The sequence below is a fragment of the Furipterus horrens genome, unplaced genomic scaffold (assembly GCF_987537825.1).
Source record: "Furipterus horrens unplaced genomic scaffold, mFurHor1.1.pri manual_scaffold_3, whole genome shotgun sequence".
NCBI lineage: Eukaryota > Metazoa > Chordata > Mammalia > Chiroptera > Furipteridae > Furipterus > Furipterus horrens.
The window spans coordinates 72,409,894-72,429,667 of NW_028327173.1; the positions used below are offsets into that span (position 1 = coordinate 72,409,894).

Here is a 19,774-nt window from a genome sequence, read left to right on the forward strand (position 1 = left end):
TTATTAATCTCTCTAATTCTCTATTCTCAAATTAAAAGTCACATAATTGTCAACTCACAAATTAAAAGTCATAAAATACACACACACAGTCTCAAAAGAACGGCTTAAGCAATTGTTGTTTTAAGGAAAATTCAAATACTAAAATTTCAAGGCTACAATTCAAGTCCAGTTATTTTCGGCATTCAACCTAAAAAATTAGAGTTAGGCTAGAAGAAACTCTAAAAAAGCAATATTTAAAACAAGATATTGTTTTAGTTTCTGTTTACCAGAAAATAAATATTTAACTTACATACACAGGAAATATTTATTAGAATCTTATACATGTCTATGAAACATCTGGAGGTCTCATATAAGTAACATTAGGTATTTTCTTTATCCACATACAAACCATTTATGAACATAGAAATTAAGTATGACTTATTACAAAAGAATAAAAGCTCTGTTTTTAATATTGCTGTCATCAAATTTGTTGACACCAAAAAAAAAAAAAAAAAAATTTGTTGACACCAAAAGTTGAAAGACTTGGGTATCAGCAAATGAGAGAGTACTGATGTATATAACTCTTTATCTCTGAAGAATCAAGTCTCGTGTTCCATTATCCACATCAAACTAGACAGAATAAATTCTGTGATTATCCCTTAATTGAAGAAGCAAATTGAGAATTAACTTTGATTTTTGAAAAAAAAAAAAAAAAAAAATAGTCACTCAAATGCAGTGATTTTTTAGATGAGGTTTTTGGAACAATATAGAAAACCAAATCTAGGCAAAAGTATCAACAATGTAAATTATAAACATAAGTCTGCTTATTAAAGACCAATCAATGCACTATTACCATTAAGAAGGTTAAAATTCCAATGATCTAATATTTTCCTATGTCAAATGGGCACAACTGCTAAGAACCAAAGACCTTTTTTTGTTTTTGTGTATTCTTGTTCTCTCACACATACCGAAGTTCCTATAATATATTGCACTGTATGTGATTATAAAATAGTTTACATTGTTAACAGCAAACATCTGGGGAGGGAAAATGCATTAAATAACTACAGGAAAATACCATTTCTACCACTGTGTACACTCTTAACTGTAACTAGTCTGGTGTTTAAAATTTTACAAACTATCCAGTAAGAATGCTAAGAGAAAACAGTTGACAAACCTGAAAGAACAGCTTCTTTCAAATATAATAGCATATGGGAGAACTTCCTGATATCATTCACCAACTCCTTGATGTAATCCGGATCAAAAACAGAATTGGAACTTATAGGCTTGAGCCCCATTTCAGAAGTTGTAACATCAGTAGAGAGCTGGCCTGATGATAAAACACGTTTTTTCTTTGTCTTTTTCTGTTTGTGAGCAATCATCCTTTCATATAACAGTCAGAAAAACTGAAATCCTTAAAGGGGTGAAAAAAACAAAGAGGGAGAAACACAATACTATATCAACCAGGGGAACATTCTCTAGGATTTCACAAATAGCCCATAGCCCACCTCAGTATCCTAGTAAAACCAACCACCACAACACTGTATTGTACCACTACTAATAGTAGCAGCTTCTATTTATTAGGTGCCAGTAATCTTGACAACTTTATGATATGCAAACTACTATTCTCTTCATTTCACTAAAGAACCTGAAGTGTGGAGATTAAATTATTTGTCTAAGCTCTTAGCTGATAAATGATGAGCTCGTACTTAAACCCGTATCTGCCCTGCCACCAAAATCTATGCTCATAACTCCTAGAGTACAGAATTTTTGTAATTTGTAAAAGTCTTCCTGAAATGTCACTTAGTGGAAGGGCATATGCTCCCTCCATGACAGCACCTTAAAAAATAAAGCTGAGCCCTGGCTGCTGTGGCTCAGTGGATTTTGAGCGTCGGCCTGCGAGCCAAGTGTCACTGGTTCGATTCCCAGTCAGGGCACATGACTAGGTTGTACGTCAGGTCCCCAGTTGGGGGTGCAACTGAGGCAACCACACAGTGATGTTTCTCTTCCTCTCTTTCTGCTTTCCCCTCTCTCTAAAAAAATAAACAAACAAACAAATAATTTTTTAAAATGTGTGTATAAAGGGATCAGGGTTATTATTTTTTTTTAAATAAAAATAAAAGCTGAAATATGAGCTTAGAAAAAAGACCTATTTTCAAAATCCCTCTCCATCACTTGATATTAATTAATTATGACCTGATATTAATTATCCCTTTACCTCAGTGTGCTCATTATAAAATGGGAATAACATCCTGACAATACCTACCTCATGAGATTATTGTAAGCATTAAAAGAAACAATGGCATGGAAGTGTTCATCCAATACATAAAAGAAGTTCGACTGCATTTAGTTCTCAATAATAATTATAATACATACATACATACATACACACATACACAAACAGATATAATCTAGTTTATCAAGTTTCAGCACAAATATTTCTTTGTTGAAAACAAGTTCTAAGGGAGTCCACTAATCTGACACACCCTGATTGGTTGAACAAATAAATGTATGATTATGAGGGCATTATTGTTGGTAATTTCAGGATGGGATGGTATAAATATAATCTTTTGGGATGAAAAAGATTTAGATTTGAATCCTGGCTTAATACTTTCTAAACATGTGATCTGTACAACATGCTTAAAGGCTGTGTGTGAGGGTTAAAAGAATTCATATGTTAAAACACCTAATCCTGGCACACAGTTGGAACTCAAGAAAACCTTTGTTTCTGATTTGTGTTTAAATTTTACCTTTCCAGAAGAAAAAGTCCTAATTTTGCTTGTATCTCTTGGAATCAAAAAGGAAATGACTTGTGTTATTAGCTCAAGCGTCATCATTAAAACATTTTTCAAATATTTTGTCTTGAATATTTGGATACTTTCAAAATGGTAGAATTACTGAGGACTTCTGTGAAATTTACACTAGAAAATTTTACAAAATATTTATTTCCAAGTCACGTGTAAGATATATTATTGTGTGATTTACTCTTTCCTATACCTCACTTAACTATTTTTTCCCCACCTCTATCTCTACTACCACTCTATGTCACGGGATTTTTAAAAATATTATATTTAATTATTTATCGCAGATTTTTCACTATATCGCGGGATTTTGTGGTACTGTATACATATGTTGTTAAAGTTACGTAGGTTTAAGAGCGTAGAATACATATAAGATTCCTACTTTGCGGGGGTCTAGAACGGAATACCTGCAATAAGTGAGGGAGTACTGTACTATCATTTTTGGGCTGAGCTACTGTTACTAATTTCCTAATGATCTCTCTACATCATTCCTGTCCTACTCCAAAGCGTGGAGTACACTTTTCAAAATAAGAAAGCTCTTCTTCCAAAGGACAAATAAGAATCTATCATGCACTACAAGGCTGGCTCAGCATGAGACCTGGCTCCTACCTAACCTGCAATGTCCTCTGGAATCAAGATTTCTAGTCAACACTCTCAACACTCCTGCAACACACAACAATGTTTGTTTACCACAACCCACAGTAGAAAATAATTTATATTATGGGCCAGTATACATGTTAACTATGTTATGTGTGTGTGTGGTATTATGTGTAGAAATGCATAAAACAGAAAACAGATTCTGGCTAAGGAGCCAGGTGATAGAAATACTCAGATAATTTCTATCCTACCCCATTTCATTTTTTAAAAATGCTGGTTGCAACCCACCAAGTTGGTTACATACTCATACTGGGTCCATGATCCTACAACTTGAAAAACACCGACTGTTCAATTTAGGGTCCTATCTCTATGCAGTTCTATTTGCCTGGATTACTCCTTTCCCTTTGTTTATTCATTTTAATCGAAGCTAAAAGATCACTTCCTCAAAGAAACCTTCCTGGACCACCACCCTCACCCCCTGCCGCCCAAACCACCACCACCACCACCACCACCACCACCACCAAGTTAGAGCAGAATCTCCTTTTAGGTGCTTTATAGTATCTTATACTTTTCATAAACCTTATAATATTCATAAGGTTCATGTCTTCTTATCTAGATGGTAATCTCAAGGAAATAAAGACCACATCTGTCTACTAACTATTTGTTCTCTGCTCACAGCACAGTATGTGACATGTGAGGGATGAACTACTCACAGCTATCTGCAGAATGAATAATGAGCTTATAAATTTATAGTTTTAATTAATTTTTACAGAAACAAAAATGGTTAACTCCAGATTCTTGCAGTGTTTTGAATAGAAAACAAACGGTTTTTAAAAATCTGTCTCTAAAAATCTTTAAAAAAAACAAAAACAAGCATATGAAGTTGAATAAAGGCAAAATTACATAAAATTGAAATTAAAGTTGAATTTCTATTAGTTTCCCTACCTCTGACTCTTAAAGAAGGTGTCCCAACACGTCTCTAATAGTTTTTGAAGTTCTTTTATTAAATAGTTTTGTTAATCTCAAATTATTTCTGAGAACGTAATTTCTACATTTAAACTAGTTTCAAGCCTATCTAACATTAATCCCTTAAATGTGTAGATAATTTCTAAAATAAACATAGGACAATTTTTAAAGCACTATTATTATACCTAAGTCTCCTCAACAACAACAAAATACTCAAAACACTAAAGTGTCTTATTTTAGCAGTTCTTTTACAAATCCCTAATTGAGAAGACTATTAACCTAACTTATCCCTTGTGAACTTACTTAATGAAGTCATTATTAATTTTAGTTTAATAAATTAGAGAACTGGTAATTGTCACTGGTGAAAAGGTGGTTATAAAAATTAGACATATCGCAAGTTCCAAATAAAACAATCCACCTATCTCAGCAAAAAAAATAAAATAAAATAACAAGTGTCATTATTAGTAACCCAAAATTGTAAGGTGTTTCAAAACTCCTTAAACATTTTTAGTCAAGACTAAGAAAATCTGTAAACAAAAACTGGTGGAGAAAGGAGGAACTAAAAAGGGCTATAATGTACCTCTAGTTAGCATTACGGTGAGTAATGTACTAATTTTGTTATATACATCCTTTACCACAGATGAAAAAAATTTTTAATAAACTTAATTTAAGCTTTCATAAAACTGAACTATGATAATGAGCAAGTTTAGAGAATATACACTTTTCAAGATCATCCAGACTACTTTCCCATGTTCCAAAATGACCATTTTACATTGGTGTAACATAAAATGTACTTAGTAACAGATTGCAACTGTCAATTTAATTAAATGAGGTAATACTATGGAAAGCACTTAGCACAGTGCCTGGCTCATCAAGAAGACTCAATAACTGTTAGTCATTATTACTAGCAATGCTTTATTGTGGGAGATTATTTTTTAACACAAGAAATGAACAAGATGTGGCTTCACTACAATACATATGTAGACTGTGAACAAGAAATATAGGACTAGGAACAATTCCAGAAACTTAATTGACTTCATGGAAACCTACTAAATTGCTTCCAAGTGAAGTGTGAACTGTGCACATAGATTGTTGAGCATAATATTTGTTAAACTCTCCTAATTCTCATGCATTGCTTTCAACTCCAAACTATCAACATAAAAAACCTGTTTTATCCACTTCTGAAAGTAGGTTGTAGCAGACCTTTGTAGCAAAAAATAAATTACTGTGCAAAACTACTTTCTCCGGTTCCTTTTAAATTCTTAGTAGTATGTGCACTGGAAACATGAACACTAACTTCCAGAACCCTGGAATGTGGCTCTTCCAAGACTTCAGTAGCCTGTGTTAATGTCTTGTGCCCCATGTACTTCCCCCATCCCCAAATGTGTCATTACATAAGTGTTTTCATTTTAGCCACTGGGCTAACTGAAGTATAAAACTGCCCCAAATATCTTTATTTAATAGTTCCCATCTTACTCTTTCTACCTCAGGAAAAAACTGCCAGTTATTTCAGAAATCTGCTATTTCAGCACTATTCCTGACTTGGTAAGTCTACTTAAAAATGCTAAATATCTCAGAAAAAAATCATTCTGGAGGTCTTTATAATTTAAAAAAAACACTCTCCACAAAGAGAACAGGGGCAAGTCAAAAGTTTTAGCAATACTATGCAAATAACTAATTTCTAAAGAAAGGCATGCAATGCACATACACTTCATTCCTGTGCAGCTGGAACCCAGCACGTTTAGAAAAGAGGAAGCTGCACGACCTCCCACGCCTCCAGAATGTCTAGCATTCCTGGCAGGCAGTGCTCTCCCCTGACCAGCCCAAAATATCCAATGCCAAAAAGCACGTTCTCCAACCCAGGATTTAAAAACAGAGTGGGAAAATGGAGCAACGGGGGCGGGGAACACTGATAGCGAGGGACAACAGATATGGTCACGGCGACAGCTGGAAAAAGGGGAAGGGGACTCGGCCCTCTCTTTTACCAGCTAACAGTCCTGCCCCCCGAAAAGGTATGAGGCCAACTCCTTCTTGAGAAAGTTAAAAAAAAAAAAAAAAAAAAAAAAAAAAAGTTTAACATGGAGACACGAGACGTCAGTTACTAGGGCTCCAACTTGAAAAGTCTGTCTTGAGCTCATCCGTCAAAATAAATAAATAAATAAATAAATAAAAACAAAGCCCAAAAATACCGTCAAGCCGCAAATACATTCACAACAGAATTGGGAAAAATCATCAAGACAAAACAAAACATTCCTCCTCAGCCCAAAAGACAGAGAAGAGGAAAACAATGCGTCCCGGCAGCCCTAAAATATCTCGGAATGAGACCCAGTTGAAGTGAGGATTGCTGTCAGGGCAGGTAGGAGCGGGACGATTTCAGAAGCAAGAGCAAACTATGTAACGGTCAGGAAGAGTACAGATTCTGAAGCAAAACTGCCTGGGTTTAAATTCGCACTCTGCCGATTACTAGTCATATCCCGGCAGGTTTTCTAACCTCAGTTTCCGCGCATGTGGAACCAGTGAATAATCTCGGACTTGCTGTGAGGATTCAGGACGTCAAATGTGGAGCGCTCTTAGAACGTGGTGTGGACCGTGGGACCTGCCGTTCCCTTTAATTACCGTCATTATCATCCGCTCGGCGCCCTTTCGACTCCGCACGCCCCTCGCCCGGGTCCGACCCCTCTCCGAAGAACCAGGAGCCCCGGGGACCCCGGCCCAGCGTCCAGATCCTATCACAACCGCCTCAGCTCGGGGCCACCGCTTGGGCCGCCCGGACCCTGGTCGGCACCTCGAGGGCAGCCGCCTCAGGTGACCGCAGCCCCGAGACGCAGCCGCCGCCCCGCACTCACCGCGGCGATCATCCCGCGTCCCGGATGCGGACGCGCGCCCCACACTCACGGCCGCCGCCGCCGCCGCCTCCGAGGGTTGGAGCTCGCTGTCCCCATCTCCCACGACCAGCGGAAGCTCGACCGAGTCGCCGCCGCCGCCGCCGCCCAAGCAGCACCACCAGTATCGCGCTGGCTGCCGCGGCCGCCGCCCCTCCTCCAGGCTTTGCTCCTCCCTCCCGGACTCCTCCCGCTCCCTCGGGCCCAGCCCATTGGTCCGCGTGCTTGGGGGCGGGGCCCGGCGTTTACCTTTGGCTTGCCAGTCGCTGGCTGTCGGCTGCACCCAAGCCCGCAGACTGTACCTAACATCATCGGACGGGTTAAGAGGAGCGAACGAACCTACGGAACAAATCACCTGATGACTAGATCTGGCTTAATTTCTCAAGGCAAGCAGTACACATTTCTTATGAGATACTTCTTTTAACCGGCTTCTCTCTCCAACTCCTTCAAAAAAACAGAAGAAGAGAGGACCGACCCCACACAAGTACAGTGTAACACAGGCCTGGGGCTCACCTCCTTTTCAGAAGAATAAACTACCTCAAACCCAGACAGTTACTCTACTCTCTGCAGAGGGGAACACCTTCTACTTAGAGCAGAGATTTTTCAACCTTTTTTCATCTCATGGCACACAAACTGATTATTAAAATTGTGCGGCACACCAAAAAAAAAAAAAAAAGTGACATCTGACAAAAACAAATACGTATAATTTTGATTCCTTCGCACCTGACCACTATTGTTGTATTAGCTGTTGCCATTTTTTAATTTGGCAATCTAAAGAAAAAGAAGGCAGTGTCCTGACTAAATAGGTATTGCCTGTTTTAAAATATTTTGCAGCACGCCAATTGAAAATTGCTGACTTAGAGTGATTATTATTTTCTTCAACTGTGCTCCAAAACTTGCTCAAAATAAGAAAAATGTCTTTGAAAGATTAAATAATTAAAGAAGACAGCAGGGGCTGAAAGCACATAAGCTTCTGTATCAAACTATTCACTGGAACAAGCAATGTCACTTGCCTCTGCTTGAACATTCGGAAAGAACTGATGAAGAAACAGAGGGCACATGGTAAGGGTGACTGGATAGTGGTGGAGGCAAAGAGAAAAATCATCACCCATGAGAGAAAGCAGAAAGAGACAGAGTATGAGGAGAAGTAGAAAGAAAATGGGGGTGCAGGCACAGGGAGAGAGGCAAAACCAGGTAAGGCCAAAACAGGTGAAGGCAGAAAGAGAAAATAAGAATTAGAAAGAAGAGAAAGGAAAAAATACCTTCTTACAGAGATCTGAAAAGGGAAATGAACATGATAGAGCCAACAAATGGAAGTAGTGAGAGAGGGAGAAAACACTAATTGGCAAAGAGAAGAGGAACGTCTCTCACACCTGAACTCTATAGGAAAAATAATGCTAGGGAGAGAAAGCGAATTTGGCCCTTTAAGTGCTACTTGGGAAAGATAAATATGAAAATGTTCAGCTCTTTGGTTACTTTAGCTCCCACATTGACTCAACTTACATAAATTTACCCCTTCAGACCCCAAACACCACAGTGCCAAGGACATACCACAGATACTCAGGAAACCTCAAAAACAATCTGTCCTTCTAACTACACTTAAAAAGAAAAATGCACCATGGACTCTCATCATGGAAACTGATAATGCCCTGAACCGACATCAGGAGATCCCAGACCAAAAGGGAAATAGGGGTGGGGAATCAGTGCAACCCTGATTACATCATAAATAAGGTTCTCGAGAAAAAATATGACAAAGTCACTTCAACCTGAAATATCCCCTTACATGTATTTTAAAATATATTACTTTGTGCTACCTTATCCACTATTCTCCTTAATAAAGAGGACCGTGTTCCTCATTAAAGTGGAACTGGCAATATCACTGACAATATCTTGAACAAGTTCCTGATGGGGAGAAAGGATATGTGGGGTGGAGGTAGTGGTGTGACAAGAGATGGAAAGGAGCACACAGGAGGGAGGGAAAGAAAAATCAGTGAAAGAGAGACAAGGAGATATGTGAGAATTCAAGAAACAATTGTGGAGAGGTGAAAAGACAGAGGGAAAGACCAAGAAAGATGCAGAGACAAGGGGAGGCAGAGAAAGAGAAAATAAGATGAAGACAGAACAAAGAAGATAAGAGAGACAAAGAGAAATGATAAAGAGATTGCCCACTGCCAGAGAAAGAGAAGAGGGACACTGCTCACATAGAAACAGTTCTAAGGATGTGAAGCCAAATAGGTCCCTAGTTTGTTATCTAAAAAAGATAAGAACCCCAGGCTCCTTGATTACCTGGCCTCTACAATTATTTGGCAGATTTAATTTTTTAAAAAACTTACCCGTTAAGCCTTAAACCTAACTGTACTAAGATCAAAAGCTCTAGAGATACTGGAGATACCTAGCATCTAAATGTTCTGTTTGGAAGAGAATGATGCACCATGGACACTCACCATGGAAACCAGTGATGACTAAACTGGGGGGGGGCGGGCACCAATGGGGGGAGAGGAAAGGATTCTTAAGGCCAAGGAAGGCAGTGGCAGGGCAATTCTCAGGGAGCTCAGTGGAGGAAAGTCTGCCCCTCTGAACTGCTATGGGTTAATATAAAAACCATTCCCATTAGATCTACCTCTAAACTATCTCAAAACAGACAATTATTGTGCATAGGACCTGACAGAGTGGGTCTTCAATAAACACTAGATGGTTAAATTGTAAGTACGGTTAACTGAGGAAAATTGTGTAAGTTTCTCAATTCCAATCTTCCTCTTAAAACTTAAAAAGCACATTAATTTTCTGTCATCTTCTCCATCCTTCTTAGTAAGAAGGATAATGACATTTTAAAACATTTGAAAAAATGGTAGTTCACTTAAATTGTAATTTTATTAATCCCCCACTCGCATTCTGTTTATAGTAATGTTATATCACACATATAAGTTACAAGCATAAAAAGTATGTTATTGCAATAATACCTCTTTGCTAGTCCAAAATTCTTGGATTAAAATTAAACAATAAAGTCTTTCAAAAAAACTCTACATCTTGTGGTAGAAGTTCAACATCTTCAAATGTTACACAGGTTGCTAAAAAAACATTTACTGAAGAAACATAAAATTGAAAAGAAACTACCTGTGATTTTACCATCTTATGCTACTATTGTCTCCAGTTTTATTTCCTTCTCAAACAGAAATTCATATCCTTTATAATGTTGCTCTTGAGTCAACCATTCTGTGAAGCCTCAACTTACATATTGTTAAAATCTTTTTCATGTTCTTTGCAGTGTTAACACAGTATTGTTATTTTTGCTAAGTAGGTGTCTTCATTTTCCTGCAGTTGATTCTGTAGTTTAGGTAGCCTACTTTTCATAATAGAAAATGGATCTAAAAACATCCTACAAAGTCTGGAGATAGTTTTGGTTGTCACAACTAAGGAAGGGGTTGTACTGACATCTAGTGGACAGATGCCAGGGATGCTGCTAAATATCCTACTAGCGCAGAAGAGAAACCCCCAACCCTCCCACTCCCACTCCTACCAAAGAATTAGCTGGACCAAATGGTCAATAATGTTAAGGTCAAGAAACACTGTTCTACTTCCAATTACCATTCTATAAGTAATACAGAAGACAGAGGAACATCTTAAGTTACAGCACAGGATGCACTCAGCAAAATTTAGACTCAGCCATTTTATAGGGCAAACAACACAATTTATTACACAAATAAATTACAAGGAAAAAATGGAAAGAAAATCAGGAGATTAAAAAAGGCTTAAAATTTTAGACATATCAAGTGTAAGAATAAATGAAACCAGGCTTGCCCTTATACTATATTGTCTTCAGATACTGTACTACAGACAGCACAACATTGTGAACCTTGAGAGAAGGGATTACAAACAAATGAGATAAATGCTACGATCATCCCGACTTTCTTCCTTGAAGCAATCCTAGACCATGGCATAAGAAGGGAGAAGTCAAGCAAAGCATGGTACTCCTGTTAAGTTGAGGAGACAGAGATCATAGTCCAGGGAGACTGGGGCAGCTTGAATCTGTAGGATAGAGTAACAGAGAGAAAGAAAGACTCCAGAAATTTGCATAGGCAATCCTTAATTCTCTTGCTGAATATAAAGCTGCACACGTGTAGGGCAAAACTCGACAAGGATGGGCAAAGAATTTCCAAGTAGCTGTAGCAGGACATTTCCCATGGTTCCCACAAGGCTAGGAGACCTCTTGAGTTTTCATCAGCCAGAGTAGAGAGACCTGTTGAACACTCAAGGACAGATCCCAGAAAGGCATGTGTTAGTAGTACATCCAACCCAGCCCTTTAAAAAAATGGCATTCTAGATTCATCCCAATGAAGCCTCAAAACAAGCCTCATTTTGTAAATTAAAAAAAAAAAATTTTAAATTTAAAACCAAAGTAATAACAATGTGTTGTGGTATTTCCAACATATACAGAAGTAAAATGTATGACAATAGCACAAAGTAAGGGAGGAGGGAAATTAAAAGTATACAATAAGGTTCTTATATTACATGTGAAACAAAACATTATTTGAAGGTATACTATAGTAAGTAGAAATATATATTAAAATCTTCAGAGGTACAGTACAGTTGGTAAGCTAATAGTGGTCATAAATGTGATTTCAAAAGAATTAATAAATCGAAAAGAAGAAAAAGAAACAAAAAACAGGTGAGACAAATGAGAAACAGCAAGACAAATTTAAACCCAATTATATCAATAATTACATTAAATACTCATATAAACACTCTAAACACACCTATGAAAGGCAGAAATTGACCAATTGGCTAAAACAGTAAGATCCACCTACACATTGACTATTAGAAACAGACTTGAAATACAAAGAAACAGAGAGATTTAAAGTAAAAGCAGCAGAAAAATATATACCATTCAAGTATTAATCATAAAAATGTAGAAAAAGCTCTATTACGTCAGACAAGGAGTCTTACCAATGATAAAGAACATTTTATAATGATAAATAAGTCAATTCATTATGAAGACATAATCCTAAAAACAGAGTTCCAGAATATATGAGGCAAAAACTGACAAGTGTCAGGAAAAACAGATACTGTACATCCAATGATAGTTAAGATTTCAACAATCTTCTCTCATTAACTGATAGAACAGATAACAGAAAATCTGTAAGAATATAGAAGATTTGAACATTATCAGCCAACTTGAACTGATAGACATTAACAGAAAATTCTACCTAGCACAGCAGAATATACAGACTTTGAAACACACATAAAATATTCACTAAGATAGACCATATATGGAACCATACAATAAGTCTCAATAAATTTAAAAGGACTGAGCCAAACAAAATTAAATTTGGAATAAATAACAATAGATTTGGGAAATCCCTAAATATTTGTAAATTATAAAATATATTCTTAAATAATCTGAATGTCAAGTTTTCACAAAGGAAATGTGAAAGTATTTTGAACTGAATGAAAATGAAAATACATTTCAAAATGTGTAAGTTACACAGTAAAAGCAGTAATTAGAGAAATATATAGTTTTAGATGTTTCATTTAAAAACGGGTCTAAAATCAACAATCTAACCTACTTTAAGTTAGAGAATGAAGAACTAATTAAACACAAAATAAATAAAAGGAAGGAAACAATGGTAAGAGTAGAAATCAATGATATAAAAAACAGACAATAGAGAAAAATCAATGTAACTAAAAGCTAGTTTCTTGAAAAAATCATTTAAAAAGATATATATCTACCTAGACTGATCAAAAAGCAGAAAAAACAAATTACTAATATCATTAATGAAAAAATGGACATCAGTACGGACCCTACATATATTAAAAGAGTAACAAGGCAATGTTACAAACAACTTTGACAATAAATTCAACAACTCAGATGAAAAAGGAAAACTTCTTGAATGACACAAATGACCAAATATAACACAAGAAAGAGAAAATTTGAATAGCCTTGTATGTGTTAAAGAAACTGAAAATGTCTCAGAAAGAAAATGGCAGACCTAGATGGCCTCACTGATGAAAAACTATTGAATCAGATAAAATAATCCTACAAAAACTCTCAGAAAATAGAGAAAAGAACACTTTCCAACTCACTTTCTGAGGTCACAGTACTCATACTGAAACCAGAAAAAGACATTACCAGAAAACATACTAAATTTCTTAAGACAGTATTATCAAGTTAAATCTAACAATATATAAAAGGATAATACATATGACCAAGAAGAGTTTTCCCAGAAATGCAAACTTATTTTAATAGTCAATAGAAAAAATGTGATCATTTCAATAGATGCAGAAAAAGTATTTGACAAAATTCCACACCCATTCATAATTAAAGCAGTTAGCAAAGTAGAAATAGAAAAGAATTCCCCAACCTCATAGAAGGCACCTACCAAAAATCTACAACTAACATCATAGTTAATGATGAAAGACAATGTTTTCCCCTCAAGATCAGAATCAATAATTTTCTGAAGGTCTTAGTATAATAGAACAAGAAAAAGAATAAAACACATACAGATTGAAAGGGAAGAAGTGAAACACTGTATTCCAAGTTGACATGTATATGAGAATATACCTAGAAAATCCTCAGAAACCTAAAAACAAACTTGTCAAAACTGGGGATGGAGTTGAACTGACATTGAATGACATATAAATGAACATAGCAGACCTGGCTGCTGTGGCTCAGTGGATTGAGCGTCGGCCTGCGAACCAAGTGTCGCTGGTTCGATTCCCACTCAGGGCACATGACTAGGTTGCACGTCAGGTCCCCAGTTGGGGGCGCATGAGAGGCAACCACGCAGTGATGTTTCTCTCCCTCTCTTTCTGCTTTCCCCTCTCTCTAAAAATAAATAAATACATAAATTATTTTTTAAAAAATAATTTTAAAAAATTAAATGAACATAGCAAGGTCACAGAATACAAGGCCAATATACTACAATCAATTTTATTTCTATACTAGCAACAAACAATTGGACAATAAAATTTTATAAACTAATACCATTTATAATAACATCAAAAAAACAAAATATTTTTAGGAATTTAACAAAACATGTATAAGATCCTAAATTTAAAACTACAAAACACTAGTGCAAGTTAAAGAACTAAATAAATCAATAAGTATATGTTCATGGATCGAAAGATTCAATACTGTTAAATACTTTAATTTCCCTCAAATTAATCTGTAGTTTCAAGCAATCCCAAATAAATCCCTCCTGAATTTTTTTGTAGAAATTGACAGGCCAAGTCCAAAATGTACATAAATATGTAAAAGCTATGGAACAACCAAAACAATTTTGAAAATGAACAAAATTGTAGGACTTATACTGACTGACTGCAAGATTTAGTACAGAGTTACAGAGTAGTTAAGACAATATGGTATTGGTATAGATCAACAGAATAGAATAAAGTCTAGAAGTAGACCCACATATATACAGCGAATTGATTTTCAAGAGGTGTGAAAGTAATTCAGTGGGAGAAAGGTAGTCAAATGGTGCTAAATAAATAACTTGATATACATTTGAGAAAAAAATTATCTTCACCCTGGCCAGGTGGATCAGTTGGTTGGCGCATCATCCTGTACACCAAAAGGTTGCCGCATCATCCTGTATACCAAAAGGTTGCAGGCTGGATTCCTATGAGGTGACCAGTTTCTCTCTTATATCGACGTTTCTTTCTCTCTCTCTCTCTCCCTCCCTCTCTCTCTTCCTCTCTCTCCCTCTCTTTCAAATCAATAAACATAGCCTCATGTGAGGATTTTTAAAAAAATTATCCTCGACTTACTTCACAGCACACTCTAAAATTAACTCAACATGTATCATAGAGCTAAACATATAATTTAAAATTATCAGTGTTTTAATTCAGGAGTCAGATGGAGAGCTGACTATTTATATAAATAAAAGCTTTGGGGGAATACAGCCATTCCCCATTGTTGATTGTCAGTTACAGCTTTTGAACTACAAGAGCAGAACTGAGTAATTGAGTTGCCATAGCCTGTAAGCCTAAAATATTTACGATCTGGTGCAGTTAAAAAAAAAAAAAAAGTTTGAGGATACCTCTTGTAAGAAAAATGAGAGAAAATTTAGGGAATGATCTCTCAGACACAAATAGCAAGAACCATAAGAAAACAGTGTTAAACTGAACTTCATCAAAATTTAAAACTTCTCTTAGAAAGACAGCTAGCTGTTAATAAATGAATTATAAGCCACAAATGGGAGAAAATACCTGACAAAGTATTTTTATCCAAATTACATCAAGAACACTTACAACTCAATATTAAGAAAACAACCCAATAAATTAATGAGTAAAAGATATAAACAGATACTTTGCAAAAGAAGATACATAACTGGGCAAAAAGATTATGAAATAGTGCTCAACATCACTAGTATCAGAGAAATGCAAATTTAAACCACAGTAGGGTACCACTAAATATCTACTAAAATTCTTCATTTTAGCTAGACTTAAATAACAAATTTGGAGCAGGATGCAGAGCAATTAAAATTCTCACACATTGCTGGTACACCTTGGCAGTTTCTTACATAACTAAACACACATTTATCATACGACCCAGCAATTCTACTCTTTTGAAATGAAAGCATACATTCATCCAAAAACTTGTACACAAATGTACACAGCAACTTTTTCATGACAATCAAAAACTGGAAACAACCCAAATATCCATCAACACATACATGGATAAACAAATTGTTATATAACCTTACGATGGAATATTACTTAATAAATATCCACAATATAGAAAAAACCACAAATCTTAAACATATTCTGCTAAATGAAAGAAGCCAGGCACAAAAGAATACTCTATGATTCCATTTACATGAAATTCTAGAAAAGATTAAATATAATCTGAAGTAACTAAAAACATCAATAGTTGCCTTGGGAAAGGGATTGTGGCAGTGGGGTAGGGAAGTTCCAAATAAGCAGGAGGGAAGTTTTGGGAGTGATGGCAATGTTCTAGATTTTGATTACAGTAGTAATTATATGGGTGTGTACATTAGTGAAAACTCACTCTAAGTATATAAAAACCGTTTATCATGCTGGTGCTCAATGAACATTAGATAAATAAACTATAAGTAAAATTATAAAAGGTTCCTTTTGAATAGTCCCTTAAACTCAACTTCCTTCCTTAATACTTTAAAAAATATTGTCCATTCTCTTTCTTAGAAAGGAAGATTATGGTATTTGAAAACTTTCTCATTGACAAAAACTGGAACATTTGTTAAGAAAAAGAAAAATTCTTATATAGGGAGGCAATACCATCAAATGGCTCTTTTGCTTATTAGACCAATAATAAACACAAAGAAGAAAGTAAAACAATCCTCACGATACCAGAACATGTTCCTAACCTTCCTTTTTAAACCTCCTTGTTTCATTATATGTGAATGTGTCTATCTGTTGTGGCTCATCATCATGCTTGGGATGATGTAAGAAATTACAAACAAGCAAAGAAAAAAAAAAAAGAAGAGTACAAAGCAGAATCATGGAAGCTGATCAGTGACATCCTGGTATGCATTAGACATAACCAGGAATTCTGGCCAGAAGGGCTCTTCTGCCTTCTGTGCTTATTAAAATAATTTTCTTAACTTCAATCTCATGCAAAACATCACCCCTTCTAAGAAGCCTTTTCATTCTCTCAACTGAAAATAAATCATCCCTCAACTTGCCCATAGGACATTCAATACACACTTCTTGGGTAACTTGAGATATTATGTCTTGGGTCCCATTATTCAGAACTGTCTACTATAAAATAGACTGAAAGGTTCCATAGGAAAATAACATAGAATGGGATCACACTAAATTGAATGAATGAATGCTGGAATGAATCACCAATACAAATCCTTCCAGGGTGCCTTCTGGGCATGAGCTTTGTTCAACATATTACTAACCCCTGGGACCAACAGCAGGAGTTGCAGAAGTACAAATTGGTAGGTAAAGGGCCTTTATAACTGGAAAGTGAAGGCACTGATAATTTAGGTGGATGTTCTCTTTTAGAGAGGTGGGCAGAGCGATAATGACCAGCCACCATAGATTCCCTGAACAGTGCTTTCTTCATCTCAGCCAAAGTTCAATTTCCTGCCAATGTAGGGGCTGAAACATTTTCTACCCAGGCCTATCACTTTCCTTCAAGTTCACTCTTTAACTCTTCTAAGAATCAGGAGATTAGAGCTATTTGTACCATAAAAGCAAATGAAGCATAAGTGTCAGGGTTCCTCACTTGCACAATTCCTGCAATGAGGAAGCACTTCTACATACGGATTTTTGGCAAACTGCCTAAAGAAATCTGAAGAAAGAGATCTAAATCTTAGCAATTTGTTGTGATTTCTTTATTCATTCTAAATATTCACTGTCATATCTAATTTAAAATTCCTTTCTGCTAAAAGGAAACCCCCTCCCCAAAACTTAACAGGAGGTGAAGCCAATTCCCAAAAAAGAAGAAAGAAAAAGGTAAATTTGGAACGAAAAGCTCCTTGGCTATTTCAGCTTCACCGCACTCTTGGAACATTCACGAAACACCTCCTAACTCCTCTCCAAAAGATCAGCGGTCAGAACACAGTATATCAAAGATTCAAAAAACTCAATGTGGAGGTGGGGCGGGGGTGGTGGTAAAGAAACCTCTCTTCTGTCTCTAATGAGGGATGGTGGTGAAAAATCGAGATAGACCCTGGACATATAAGAGGGGCTCCAAGACAAGAAGAGTCCTGGCCACTTTTCCAGCCAAAGAAAAACGACCTGAGCACGAAGTTTCGATCATGAGTTCCTGGGACGTTTAGGGAAGGAAACAAACTCACAGGGATTCTCTCTGCTTCTGGTAGCAGCTGCAGTCCTCTGCCGGTCAATTCCTATTTTGCAAAGCACAGGACTTGCTCTTGGGCCAAGAAACGATAGATAGGCGGGGGGCGAGGGTGATCGGGGTTGGTGAATGGACAGCTACAAAGCGAAGAGAGAGAAGCGGAGGGGTAGGGAGAGAGTGAGTGACAGAGAAGCACCAGAGGAGGGCACTCGGATAGAAAGGGAAGGTTTTCCCACCTTTAGTGCCCCCCACCCCCCGCCGCCAAATGATAAACAGCCTGGGCCTAGGTGAGGTGCAGTGTGATAAAAAAAGGGAAATATGGAACAAGAGATGTCTGTTATTTTATCTAGCCTTTGCATTTATCGGACTGAAATTTCAGAAAATGCCACCAAACTTCCAAAAAGATCCCAAGTGAGGAAGGCGAACGTGAAGACCCAGCGACGGAAACCAGCGGGGAAAGGGGAAAGGAGCCCCTGCATTCCAAAAGAAGGCGGATGAGGGCATGCAGCCAGGAAAGGGACACGGGCTGCAGGAAGTTCGGGGGAACCCGGAGTAGGATGAAAGTCCGCCAGCAAGTCTCTCTCCGGCGACTCGAGCCGCGTCGCTTAACTCGGATGCCCATCTGGGTCTGCAATGTCCGCGAAGCGACCGCTCGCGCCCTCCGGACTTTTCCGCTCCAGCTACTCCATTGCTGGGGTTGGACCCCCCCTCCCCATCTCCTCCGAAGGACCAGGAGCCCGGAGGATCCCGGCCCGGCCCCCAGTGCAGACCGCAGCCGCACCACCTCCGCTCAGGGCCACCGCGTGGGACTACAGGACCTTGGACCGCAAATCGCGGGCGGCCACCAGGGTGACCGCCGCTCCAAGCCCCAGCTACCGCAGCCGAGGCGAGCACCGCCGCCCCACACTCACCGCGGCACTCCATCCTGGGTCCCGGACGTGGACGCCTGTCCAAGTCTCAGGTCCTTCGCCGCGGCCGCTGAGGGTTGGAGCTCGCAGACCCCATCCCCCCACGACCCTCGGACGCAGGGCCAAGCCGCCGCCTCCCCAGCAGCTACCACCAAGACCAAGCTGGCCGCCGCCGCAGCCCCGCCCCCGGAGCCCAGCCCATTGGTCTACGCGCCTGGGGGGCGGAGCTCGGCGCCCTGCAGCAAGTGGGGCGGAGGAGGGCTCCGGCGCGCAAGGCGCAGGCTGTTCACTGCCCGGATCTACTACTGTCCCTATCGCAGACCGTATTAGGCAGCTTGTGTGGCTGGTCGCAGGACAGTCGAAGAGAGCCTTAGAAAAAGTCACCCTTTGCACCCTCCAGCAGGGATCAGGCCCTCTGTCGTTGTTGTTTAAGTGGAGATTTCTCAGGTGGACACTGAATTCCTACCAGTCAGGAATTTGGCCTTCCACTTACTTTGCCTTCATCCGACACCCTTAAAGAACAAAAATGTATTTTGTGCTTAACTTTAAAACTGACCCACTCTTTTTTGTCTTATACTGACTGTCATTTTCAGAAACTACGCAACTATTAAGTACAGTACCTGGCTCATGGAAGTTGCTTGATAAATTCTAATTGAATGCATGTCCCCCTAACTATGCTACCCTGCTTATTACCATTAAATGCTCCGTAAGCAACAGGATTCATCAACACTGTAAGGGAAAAGAACAACCAAAATTAAAGCATTTATCTAAAGGTTGGCTCACACACATACATAAGAAATAGTACAGCGTTTCTTTTGAATAGAGTATATATTGTAACACAATCACTCTACCAAG

The 19,774-nt window shown here is 38.0% G+C and overlaps 1 protein-coding gene across 3 annotated transcripts in view; it reads right to left on the reverse strand.

Moving 5' to 3' along the window:
* The window catches only part of ARHGAP29 (Rho GTPase activating protein 29), a 68,992-nt gene extending 49,923 nt beyond the window's left edge, over positions 1 to 19,069 (reverse strand). Inside the window, exons 1-3 of one of the 3 annotated variants that reach the window (XM_090269757.1) lie at positions 18,923 to 19,069; positions 7,472 to 7,561; positions 1,154 to 1,390 (exon numbers count right to left, since the gene is read on the reverse strand). In XM_090269757.1, the coding sequence (XP_090125883.1) occupies positions 1,154 to 1,358 (205 nt within the window). In that variant the 5' untranslated portion in view covers positions 1,359 to 1,390; positions 7,472 to 7,561; positions 18,923 to 19,069. Of the gene's footprint in view, positions 1 to 1,153; positions 1,391 to 7,186; positions 7,324 to 7,471; positions 7,562 to 18,922 lie in introns of those variants that run through there. The other 2 variants (XM_090269758.1, XM_090269759.1) reach the window with 2 other exon arrangements.
* Between the last annotated feature and the right edge of the window lie 705 nt (positions 19,070 to 19,774).